The sequence below is a fragment of the Podarcis pityusensis genome (assembly GCF_964106645.2).
Source record: "Podarcis pityusensis genome assembly, chromosome: 3".
Taxonomy (NCBI): domain Eukaryota; kingdom Metazoa; phylum Chordata; class Lepidosauria; order Squamata; family Lacertidae; genus Podarcis; species Podarcis pityusensis.
Window position 1 is genome coordinate 92,527,159 of NC_138026.1, and position 12,696 is coordinate 92,539,854.

The 12,696-nt window shown below is 41.9% G+C and overlaps 2 protein-coding genes across 6 annotated transcripts in view; both read left to right on the forward strand.

Annotated features, from left to right (window-relative positions):
• The first annotated feature begins 1,354 nt into the window (after nt 1-1,354).
• NVL (nuclear VCP like) overlaps nt 1,355-12,696 on the forward strand; it is a 97,590-nt gene continuing 86,248 nt past the window's right edge. Inside the window, exon 1 of the mRNA XM_081000133.1 lies at nt 1,355-1,364. The gene's annotated coding sequence lies outside the window, so the exon portion shown is untranslated. The remainder of the gene's footprint in view (nt 1,365-12,696) is intronic.
• WDR26 (WD repeat domain 26) overlaps nt 1,373-12,696 on the forward strand; it is a 35,735-nt gene continuing 24,411 nt past the window's right edge. For 3 of the 5 annotated variants that reach the window (XM_081000176.1, XM_081000177.1, XM_081000179.1), the window contains exons 1-3: nt 1,373-1,898; nt 3,707-3,806; nt 4,020-4,076. In XM_081000176.1, the coding sequence (XP_080856302.1) occupies nt 1,507-1,898; nt 3,707-3,806; nt 4,020-4,076 (549 nt within the window). In that variant the 5' untranslated portion in view covers nt 1,373-1,506. The remainder of the gene's footprint in view (nt 1,899-3,706; nt 3,807-4,019; nt 4,077-12,696) is intronic. The other 2 variants (XM_081000178.1, XM_081000180.1) reach the window with 1 other exon arrangement.

Below are 12,696 nucleotides of genomic sequence, written 5' to 3' on the forward strand. Positions count from 1 at the left end.
CCCTATTAAATGGGAAAGGCTGTAATTCCTGCAGTAAGGCAGGGCTTGCCACTCCTACTCTATTGTGTGGGGAAATAATATTGAAGTTCTACCTCAAGGTAGGGGCACAAAAACAAGGGGGAGGGATATTTTCTTAGTCTGAAAACACTATGCAAATATGTTTGTGTTTCTTACAAACACCTGTTACTTTGATGTTAAAGGTATATCCATCTAACTATCATCCACTGCTTTTTTTTTCCTTCTTAAAAAATGTTTAGGAGTAACTCTCATTTTCCTACTCGTATTGTAATTCTGCCCCTCAATGAGGCCAAACTCAGATTCACAAAATGTTTAGGAGTATGTGTACCCTTGCATCCCCCCAGAAAAAAGCACTGGATCTACCTACCTACCTACCCATACATATATATACATACAAGCCAGAAAGGGAAGAAACCCACTCAGAACTGAAACAACAACTTCCAGGACAGTAGCCCTATTAGTCTTGCGGAGCCTTAAAGACGAACACATCGGCCACAAGGCTCTTTTGCTGTTTCGAATACAAAGATTCAACTCACTCCCCCCGCCCCCAAAAAAGTAATTGGTAACTATAGAACAATGTTTTCGGAGCACATCAACATGCTAGTTCCCGTTTATGTGTGCCATTTCAGAGCACGGGGAAATGAGGGGGTGTGTATATATTTACATATACCTCCAGCCTTGCCCTATATGGGCATATGAGATAAGCAAGGTGGAAGCATAACAAGCCAGCCAGCCTCACGCAAACAGTCAGGTGCGGTGACAAAGCGCCCACCTCAGCCACCCCGAGCAGGGCCTGTGCCCGCCCAGCGGGTGGTGCTGTGGAGGCCAGCCGGAGCCCCTCACGCCACTGGCCCTAGGCTGCCCCCTCTGCACTCTGCACCCCCAGAGCCTACCCCAGGCGGCGGCGGAAGTGAGTGTAGGGGGCAGTATAGGAATTTCCTGTGACGTCCCGGCCCGGACTCCATTAGGCTGCAGCTAGGCAGAGAAGCCACAAACCCAGCGGGCTAGTGGAGAGGAGTGGGCCGGGCGCCTGGGGCTGCCAGGCGGTGGGCTTCGGGCAGCGTTAGCTGGAGGGACCCTAGAGCGGGCGGCGGCGGCCGCTGCTGAGGGGCCTCGAGGAAGAGGGACCAGGGCTCCCCCCCACCCCGCTCCTCACCCCCACCACCTCCCCCACCCCACTCCCACCCCCGCCTCCCCTTCCTCACTCCCCCCCCCCGGCTTCCCACCACGGCCGCTCTCGGCGAGGAAACTCTGGCCTCCGCTTCCTCCTCCTCCGACTCGGACACCGGCGGAGCCTCCCCGCCACCGCGGAAGAAAGCGCGGGCCTCCCCGGCGGCGGCGGCGGCGGAGGGAGCAGGAGAGCCCGGGGCTTCCGCGGGCAGAGCAGGCCTCACCTCGTCCCCGTCCCCCTCGCTCTCCGCCGGGCTCGCCCCCCCTGCTGCCAACCCCCTCAGAGCCAGCGGCGGCAGCAGCAGCAGCAGCAGCGCCATGCAGGCCAACGGGGCAGGAGGGGGTCAGCAGCAACAGCAGCAGCAACAACAACAGCCGCCGCCGCCGCCGCCGTCATCGTCGCAGGGTCCGGAGCTGGGCTGCCTCAGCGCCCAAAACGGCGAGGCCTCTTCGGGCTCGAGCGCCGGGGAGCAGCTCGCTCACGCCAACGGGCTTCTGCCGTCGGCCAACAACAACAACGGCGGCGGTGGCGGCGGCGGGCCGAGTGTCAACAACGGGGTTTCGGCCCCCGGGGGGTCCGCCGTCGAGATGGGGGGAGGCAGCGGCGTCGGGGTCGGCGGCAGCGCCCTGAAGAAGAAGAAGCGGCTTTCGCAGTCCGACGAGGACGTGATCCGGCTCATCGGGCAGCACCTCCACGGGCTGGGCCTCAAGTAAGTGGGGCAAGCTGAGGACGACAGTCTCCATTAATGCCCTTCCCAACTCAGCGCTGTGTGGGGCGCGGAATCTTCCGTGGGGTGCGGAAGTGGGCCCAAAGACGAGATTTCACTCACACACACACACCGTTTTGGCTGACCCCATCTCCAGAAACCTCTGTTTTGGCTTTGGCTTTCTCGTTGTTGTTTGTGCTTTCCCCCCTTTTGAGTCACTGCGAGGCTCGCGTTTAAGAGACCCCCAGCTCTTGGGGTGGGGTCGGGGGTATTGCTCTTGTAAAATGCCTTTTTATTTTTTATTTCCAGCCAAATCTTTGAGAGGGGGGAGGAGGATACAAAATAGACGAGGGTTTGTGCTGATGAGAATAATAGCCATGGCCGACTTGTTTATTTTAGGACACATTATATGCCCAGGGGAGAGAATCCAACACTTTTGTGTGGCTGCCTTGGCCCATATTTATCCCAAAGAGGGGCACTTTTTGTCACAGATTATTCTGTCGCAGTTTAATATCAAAGAGAGAGATGGGGGGGAGAGGAGATAAATCCAGGGAATGAAGGGATGAAGGCAGTGAAACTATGGGGCCTATTTTTTCAGGCCTAGTCCTGTGTGGACTTCCTACTCGGAGAACAGGTAGACTCTTCTGTCAACTATGACAGTACGAAGGCCCAAGAACATAGAATAAAGGTGAATTGGTGCAAAGATGGTACAGATAAAATAGCATTTTCAACACAACAGTGTACGGAAATCTCTTTGTCTATAGTCTTAAAACAAGTATGTTGAGTTAAAAAAGCAAACCAGTATATCAAAATACTTATATTTGTACAGTCTCTGTCGTTGGCTAGGTGTTAAAATGAACAGTATGTTTAAAATGTAATTTGGATATAACTATGTCTAATGTAGTCTTTGAATATACTCTGTGTATAAGTACTTCAGAAAATTAATGTCAAATTTGTTGACTCTTCTGTTGCTTGCAGCACTGCAGTACTTTGAGCTGAGTAATAGGCATGCAGCTGGGGTGGGGGAGGGTGAAAAGCAAATAAATGCAGGACATCAGCAGTTGGATTAACAAAACAAACCTAACAATAGTACAATATAATAGCATCTAGAGAATATTGAGATGTGGATGTGTAGGAATATGTACTATAGGAAAATTATGGCCCCTTGTATGCCAAGAGCTTGTGTTATTGTGGGAATGGATTGGTTTTAATTAACTCGGTCCTCGAAACAAGCACACCACTGAAATAGGGCAAGTTTACAGCAGCAGGTGACAACTCGTGACTGTTCATAGACTACACCATAGTAAATGCGCTATTTTTAGTTTAAAATGTGAAGGGGAGGGTTGTAGGTTATAGAATAGTCTATTTTATTAAGATCCCAGCCTAATGGACAACTGACTTGAAGGCAGATGATATATTGGTAGGGAATAACACTGTGCTCGCTGCATCAACAAAATTCCAGTTGCTATAGGTAGTTCTAATCACGTTATAATCTAATGTCAATGTTTGTGTTTTCATATGAATAACATGTTAAAACACTGTGTTTTTATGGAGCCGTGTTTTTCTTGATCATCAAAATAGTTGAGGAAAATAACTTTGTATTTGTGAAGTTTATACTCCATATGAAACTTGTGGATCTGAGGGCACAAGTTTGTTTGCTGGAATTCATTAGAACACATTCCAGCATCTTATTTTTCTTAAGGTGGAACATATTTTTAAACAATATTTTGGATTTATGGCTACATGGATGGCTTCACTGTAAGAATAAGATTGGTCAGCTTTTTTTAAAATACTGTACCTCTCTCCTGCAGCCAGACTGTTGATCTTCTAATGCAAGAGTCAGGATGTCGTTTAGAACATCCTTCTGCTACCAAATTCCGCAATCATGTCATGGAAGGAGAATGGGATAAGGTAATGGAAGAGGCATGCAACTGCCTAATTATCACTAGAACTGCAATCCTATACACAGTTACTTGAGAGTAAATCCATTGAACTTAGTGAGATTTAACTTTGAATAAGCTTCCATAGGTCTGAGTTGCAGATTTGTTGGTTGGTGCTGTTCATAATCCTTGGTTTATCTCTTTTTTTTCTCTCCCTTTCTATTTTAAAAACTGCTACTTGTAGGCTGAGAACGACCTGAATGAACTCAAGCCTTTAGTGCACTCTCCTCATGCAATTGTGGTAAGAGAGATTCTTGAATTGTTTGATATAGTTTAGTTTATTTGTAGTAATACTATGCCTCCCCCTCCCCCCAGATTTGTGTTGGGGTACACATGTGTCTTAATAAAATAAGTATATACACCAGCCTACCTGATATTTGTAATGAAAAGCCTAAAAAAATTAAAGTGTCATGTCTCATGTCATGAGTGTATTTGAACATCCTGCAGCAGTGTGGGCATAGATATATAACTATCTCTTGTAAGTCACTGATGATAAATGTGTACATTTTTGTGTTCAACTCTTTAATCTGTTCTTGAGTGAAATTGTTCTGGGTATGCCTTTCAGGGGATGATATATGGTCTCTGTGAAGTGGCATATTTGAATAAACATTAGTGAAATGCAATGACTGACAGCAAACAGTACTCTTTTCAGTTGACTTTTGCATTTATGTAGCTGTCTAGAACTTGGGTCATTCTCTGTAGTTTTCTGTTTAATTAAAACAAGGCAGTCTTCTGATCATTTCATTGAGATGATATAGCTCAAATTTATACACTGGAACTAAAACAATTATGTGCGTACACACACAAAATAAGGGAGACAATGTATTGTGTTTACGGGAAGCATGAAATACTCTCTTAACCACTCCTATCACCCATACTCTTCTGTACTGAGGGTTGCATGCATCTGAGTCATACTCTGAGTAGACCCATTCAAATAAATTGAAATTACTAATGTAAGTACTTTGATTTCAGGGGCTTTCCTCAGAGTATGGTTCAGTTGGATACAACCCTGATTTTTTTTTTCATACATTCAGCTGCCCTGTCATTATAGTGGTGTATTTTTCCTCTTATTCAAGTGGAAAATACAGCATTACTACAAAAGTGACTATGAAAACAGTGAGGAATTGGTTGATGTTGGTTTAGCTTTCTTCTGGTTGATTTATTTGTTGTCAAAAGGATATTTTCCTGTTCTCTCTTCCCTTCCCCCATCAGACAGGAAATGAAGTATGGAAAAACAGGTGTTTTGTTAAACTTCAGTTGCTGCCTGAAAGTATTTGTATCTTGTTCTTTTTAATCAAATCAAAGTCTAATCATGCATAAACTTTTCCTCTCAGACAAGTAGAACTGTGTTACTTTAAGAATGGACAGCTGATAATATGATAGTCAGCACTTAGATAATATAACCAGACAGAACAAACAAATGCTATAAAGTGCAAGAGTTGTGTAGGAATAAATAATGTAACTGAGGTGAATATAAATTGAGGTAAAATCTTGTGCTTTTATTGAGCACATTGCATAGAAGTGGACTGGCATTCTTTTGAGTATTACATTTATTGGAGCAAGGAGTGTTTTCACCATTCATATGTCAAAAAAGCAATTTTGGGAAAGTGTATTGAAGTAATTGGGAGAGACTGGTATTTCCATTTATGTACAAATGTAGATAAGATGAATAAGAAATACATTAATACATTTTTTTTTAATTAAAAGACCTGTACTGTAGTACCTTTGTCCCCTTCAGATTTCTGAGAATAAAATTTATCCTTAAATCTTATTCAGAACATTTCACAATAAACTTCTGAGAATGAAAACCAGAGTATTTTTCCTAGAAAATAGGTGTTTGCCTTTATATTTTGAACAACTGGTTTCTCATTAGAACACACAACAAAGACATTTAATTTATTGGAATTTCAGCTGATGCCTCTGGTGATATTTTATGGGTCATGGGGGGGGGGGAATCCATAGGTGTTAAGATGAGAGAGAGAGAGAAGTTAAGGGGTGGAATACTTCTCACTTTAGGATTTTATGTTTGTAATAGGAGACCCAAAAGATATACATGACTAAGTATTTATATTTGGATTATATTTTGGTCAGTCCAATTTAAAACTATGTATCTGCTAGATGCAGGCAACAGGGGTGAAACTGCTAAAGTAGCTGTTTTAGCAAATGCTGCAGTTAGACAACGTTATGGTCTTCTTTGATAATATCTAGTATATTGCTTTCATGATGGCACATTTTGATTTTACATTGTGCCATCACTTTTCCTTTTGTATACAACTTCTGTGTTGCTTATTTGTTCTGACAGCTAAGCCTTCACAATAAATTGAAATATGAAATAACTATGAGAAGCATATAACTTACAAATGGGAGAGATGCTCCAGGTACCTCAAAACGTTAATAAAAGAATCTATGAATTTGGAATGTGTTGTCAAGCTCGACCTTTCTTTGAACAGTCCTACTATATAATTGCTGGTGAATCAAAATAAGAATTAATATGGGAAGATGTATAGTAAACTTTATTTTAAAAGTAGTATTTAGGAGCTGTATTTTTTCCCTCCTATATTAAATTTGAACACACCTCATCTAGAAGACTATAGATTATATATTTGCAAAATATAAAAGAAAAATGAATGATGAAGTACTAACTCCTCCTGCAAGCAAAGTTAGCATAAGAGCCTGTGTGTGTGTGTGTGTGTGCGCGCGCGTGCACACACACACACACACACACATGCATATGTGCTACATGTATACACTGACAATACTTTCAAAAGATGTTTAGGGCTGGGCGATAGTAGATCTTCAGGAAAGGAATCCTAAATTAGAGCAATTACAGAGAAATCCCATGTATATACGAACAAATCTGATAATAAACAAAAAGGTATCATTATGATTAATAGCTTGTGTTGCTGTTGACCTTTCAAGCTAACAATCTCACGTGAGATTGGGAAAAATTTATATTGCAGTTATTTTGGGTCAAGCTGCTTAGGGCTCTGCAGCCTGATTCTGTGGGTGGTTCCTTAGAAATAAGTCCTGTTGAGTTCAATAGAACTTTCTCAAAGTAAGTGCATGTAGGACAGCAGCCTTAAATGTTTAGTCAATTCTGCCAGAAGTTACTAGGATTTACTTCATATGTTCCACTTTTTAGGTTGATGCCAAAAATGTGTGAATGTATTATACAATGGAGTTCAAACATACAGGTACATTTGTTGGGGCTCTAAAGGCCAACATAGATATTATTATTAATAATAATATTTATTACCCTCCCTTCACTAGTAGGCCCCTAGGCAGGTTACAGTTTAAAATTTTAAAAGCTATCCAGGCTGTAGACTTAAGTGACCAAGGGAGACTGAATTGCTGTCAGTGAAGTGTGTCTCTCCTTCTTCTCCACACCGCCTCTTTTGTACTATCTGCCAACGGTGGTCATTACAGCTTTGTGTAGATCCTTTTTCATTTGGCTTGCTAACATCCAGTATCACGAAGAGAGCCATCCCAGAGCACGCAATCAGGCCAACATCCTATTTCTAACAGTTGCCAGTCAGAATTCCCTGGGCAGTCTAATAGAGAGACATGAATACAACAGTCCTCCTCCTGCTAAACATTCAAAGTATCTGGTATTCAGATGTATACTACCGTGTGTGTGTTTTCAGTCATGGCCAACAGAGCAATAAGATTGCAGGTTTTGAGTGAGGTGCCCATGAGTTGGCTCATGTTTATAACCCGTGACACCATGTATTCAAATCAGTTTGCGCAGTTACCTTGCAAGAGGCAACTTGGAAAACCTGTAAGGGGATAACGAATAGTCCTTTCACTTTCTTACATGTTCTTATAAAAACGAAAAGAAAGTGGAACACTTGAGCAGCATCACAGCACTAATCAGACCCCATAGTCATGTCAGCAGTGATCACTTGGTATCAAAGGCTACAGAAAGGACTAACAAGATTGATGAGGTTCCATTTCTCCTCTTGATCTCTAAGCAAAGCAGTGCTTATCATTAACTCTAGCGTTTGTCATACCCAGGCTGAATGGTGGATTGGGAGAGACTCCAGAAAAAAATGATAGCTCTTTCCATTTGTCTTTTTGGATTAGCTGAGTGACCACTTGTTCAACAAGTGACTTTGAAAAGCAAGTCTGCAGAGAGGGCAATACATGGATCAAGAATCTAGAATTAATCAGCTAGGATGATCATGGGTCTATATATAGTCACCTATATATATGCCCCAGTACATCTTCTAGTGATAGAAAATATTATCTGAAGTTTAATAACTTCCTCTGTTTCTCTGAATAGTTATTTTGATATTTTGTTTTAAATCCTATATTGCTGTTGGAAACAAGATTAATCCAATAAGTAGACCATTGAAATTATTGATTCAGACTAACGGGTCTATTCTGAGTATGACTTACTTGGATGCTATTTGATGGATATGGCATGGCAGAAAAGGGGTAAAGTAGCCATCTGTGTTCATCATTTTCAATGTTGTATTAAGTATCGTATATTATTTAGCATATATGCCCCTGAGGTTGATCATTGCTATCTGTGGATTTAACATGGATAACTACTACTTGCCCAAAGCCACCTCATGAGTCTATGCCTGATCTGGATATTCAGTTATATTACTTTGATACAAGTCTATTAATTGGATTGCAATAACAAAATAGAAAATGCATCATTCTTATATTAAGATGTTACTGATACAATATTGATAATATCTTACTTCTATTCCAATCCACCATTAATAATCTTTCAGATATAATTTAATAATTATCATAAATTAAATAATTTCTTCTGAAAGACATTGTGCTTTATTGTGTATAAAACTAATAAACTTGTAATCAATGCTGAACAGTCTCCAAGTGTATTCCGGGGTATAGTGTGTTTCAGGGATGTAGGAGACTAGTTCCAAGCCAAATTTAGGTGGTGACAAAAGTCCTGTGCTGCTTGCTCATTTACACATTATTGTGGCGGCTGTTCTTCATGTTCTATAGTCTTCGAGTGTGAAGTGAAGTGAACTGCATTAGAAGAGAGGTCATTGGGACAGCCACAGGTTTCTGACCCTTGACATATGCTGCTTCAGGTGCATGGTGACAGTATTGGGAGAGATTCTGTAATGGGTGTGCCTCCAAATGCAGTGGCATATTAGGTTGCATTACCCTCATTCTTTCCAGACTTTTTACTTCCTTGATGAATGGCTATAATTATAATGGATATTGGGGAGGCATGCACTCTCATACCTCACCTGCCATCAGATTTTGAAATGGGAATATTATTAGCTGTTTCCACTTCCTCCAGGTTATTGTGATTTGAGGGCCTGCAATAAGAGCACCAATTTCTGTTTTATTGCTGAAATCTTCATGAGAGTTTGAGTTTTGTATTCCTGTTTTGAAGTTGAGCTTTGGATGTAGGAGGTTTTTGTCTTAATTTTGAGAAACAGGCTTTCTGTGTGCTGTGGGATAAAGCCTACATTTTAAAATTCCTTATTCTAGAAAGGGTAACATCTTGAGGGTCAGCATGGTACCCGTCAGATGTTGGTGTATTGCAGTCTCCATCTTCCCTGACGATTGGCCATGCTATTCCGATCTGATGGCCTCTGATAACATCTGGAGAGCACCGCATTGGCTACCCCTGCTGTAGAAGGTTAGTTAGCACATGTGGACTAAAGGGGGCCTGTGTTGTCCTTGTTTGCATTTCATTTGTTTCAACCTTGATTTGACAGTTGGTCATGGATGCTTTAGTTGAGATTCCTGCATTGCAGGGGGTTGGAGTAGATGACCCTCAGGGTCCCTTCCAACTCTGTAATTCTATTATTCTGTGTAACTATTCACAGGCTGAAGTGTGGTGTAGTGGTTAAGAGCGGTAGTCTCGTAATCTGGGGAACCGGGTTCGCGTCTCCGCTCCTCCACATGCAGCTGCTGGGTGACCTTGAGCTAGTCACACTTCTTTGAAGTCTCTCAGCCCCACTCACCTCACAGAGTGTCTGTTGTGGGGGAGGAAGGGAAAGGAGAATGTTAGCCGCTTTGAGACTCCTTGAAGGGAGTGAAAGGTGGGATATCAAATCCAAACTCCTCCTCTTCTTCTTCTTCTTTTTAGAGACTAAAGTTGTAATTGCCAAGAGATAATTTTAAAAGTATGCGTACCATTTGGCACATACTTCTTTCTGATTTATGCTTACAAAACAAGTTTTAAAAATTCCCTGGGAATCTATAGGCATCTTTAGGCTATTCAGTGTACACGAGGCTTTAAAAATGGTTGATATGTATCCATATTTTAAAAATTATTAGTTTTTCAATTATTAGGGAACCACAGGCAATTTACAGAATTCAGTAATATATCTAACTAAAGGCAGGGCAAATAAAACATAACCATATTAAATAATACCCAGTCTGGAATGGTAATCATATTCTGTAGATGGTGTGGGGAGAGATACCTGTAAATCTGTAACTAAACTATTTGAAATAAAATCCCAGGAAAATACAGTGGTACCTCGGGATGCGAACGGGATCCGTTCCGGAGCCCCGTTCGCATCCTGAATGGAGCGTAAGACACGACGGCGTGCATGCATGCGCGGATCGCGTTTTGCCGCTTCCGCGCATGCACGTGATGTCATTTTTAGCATCTGCGCATGCGTGAGCGGTGAAACCCGGAAGTAATGCACTCCGTTACTTCTGGGTTGCCGCGGAGCGCAACCCGAAAGCGCTCAACCTGAGGTATGACTGTACTGTATCTCTGGGGCCAGCTGAAGGATGCATGGAAAGGCGGCTGCTGCACTACTGCACACATCAGCTGTTAGGAGGGGAGCCTGAGGAGCCTAAACAAAGCCCTGCTGCATTTCCAGGCTCTTCGAGGCTTCCTCTGCCCTCATTGATGTCCTGCACCAGGCTCCAGGGAGGGTCTCCTTGTGAGCCACGAGGACTTTCCATCTCTCTCCCACCATTTCCAGGTTTGAATCAGATTATTTATTTATTTCCCAGTGCCGTGTGTCTATGATGCAATTGCGTGTGAGTTGATCATGTGTAAATGGGAGGGCGCCTGTATTCAATTTTGAATAATCACTTCTGAATTCACACAAGTGCATGTATATTGTGTATCTGGAATCATTTTAACCAGGTTGGACCTCAAGGATGTTTAATTTTTGAAGAGAGACTCTACTGTTCTGGAATGAAGGGCGGAGCTCTTTCTGCCAGCAAAGGAAATGGGGGAGAGGATACAGTTAGTGACAACTGTATCATTCCAGTTTGAAGAACCAGAACAAATGCCCTTCGACTCACACAGGAGTCAGAGGTGGGGAGTTGTAGAGTGAGCTGTGTGATGGCATTAGCCACTGGCTGTCCCTTTGGAATGCAACCCTAACCCTAACCCTTCCCATGAGTCAGCTGATGAATTTGAATTTATATAATGAAATCAAGTTTCTCTTTCCTCATAGAAATTCAGATACAGTCATACCTCGGGTTACAGACGCTTCAGGTTGCTTTTTTTCGGGTTACGGACCCGCCAAAACCTGGAAGTACCGGGTTACTCCCAGTTTTTGGCAGTCGCGTATGTGCAGATGCGCCAAATCGCAACCCATGTGTGTGCAGACGCACCGCTGCGGGTTGCGAACTTGCATCCCGCACAGATCACGTTCACAACCCGAGCATCCACTGTATTTCCTGACTTAACATACACACAAATGGCTTGCTTTATACATATGTTTGTAACTAAACACTTTTATATGGTCACAAAGCCAAATTCAAAACTTCTGTTTGCATAATTGCCATGACTTTTTCACCACTGGAATATTAATGATTCCTTGCCTTGTACAAAGAGTCTTAAGGAGAAGAAGAAATAATACAATTCAAAAATACAAAAATTCAAATTCAAAAATAAACAATAAACGAAGTAATAAACTAGAACACTGCCGATGAGCATATGATGGTTTTCAGTACATTGATAAAAACCCCACCTTCAAAAACATGAACTACTAAATAATTCCCTTTCAGTAATGGCAATATTTGTTAAGAATCAAATATTTAGAATAAAAGATGATAATGTTGGCACCTGGTTTGTCTCTTTAGGGGGTTAGCACTTGCCACTCTGAATGTCTATGGGAAGGTGCACTCTGAGAAAGGCCTCTGAAGCTGACCTCTGAGTCTGGGTAGCTCATATGAGATGAGGTGTTCAGTAAAGTATTGGGGTCTCAAGCAGTGTAAGGCTTTGAAGGTTAAAGCCAACCTTTGGTCCTGGGAATGTATTTGGAGCCAGTACACATGGTCCAGAATTTATTACTGCCTAGAGACAGGAGATCAATAGTGAAATTAAAAGATTTCTGTTTGGCTTACTCTCAGGACACGCAAGGATACGAAGCAAAAACATTCAATGGCAGATCAGGTATCTGGATTTTTTTAAAATAAGGACTGCCAGTAGCTAGGGAGTACAATGTTGTTTCCATGTGTTGGGAAGCAAACTATACTAGACCTTTGCTGGTGCTACAGCTGTGATCTCATTAAAGAAATCTTAGTTACTTTTAAGTGTTGATTGAGCAATTAATTAAATCTGCATATGAGAAAAAAACACAATAGTTCTAAAGCAGGTGCATGTTTTTTTAAGGCGATGCACACATTTTATGTAGCAATAATATTTTTTAAAAATATTAAAAATCTGATTTAAAAAAAAAATGCTAACCAGGACACTTTTTAGTCTACAAAAATCTGCCTGTCAATTTCTCCTATTGATTTAAACAATAAATGTTGCAACTCTCATTAATCTAAAAATATTCATAGTTCATAGCTTGTACAATGATAAAATCCATTGTATATGGCTTTTGTGTTAAAACTGACTTTTGATTTGTTCTCTTTCATACAAGAGGGTTATGGGTGTTATTTTTAGCAAT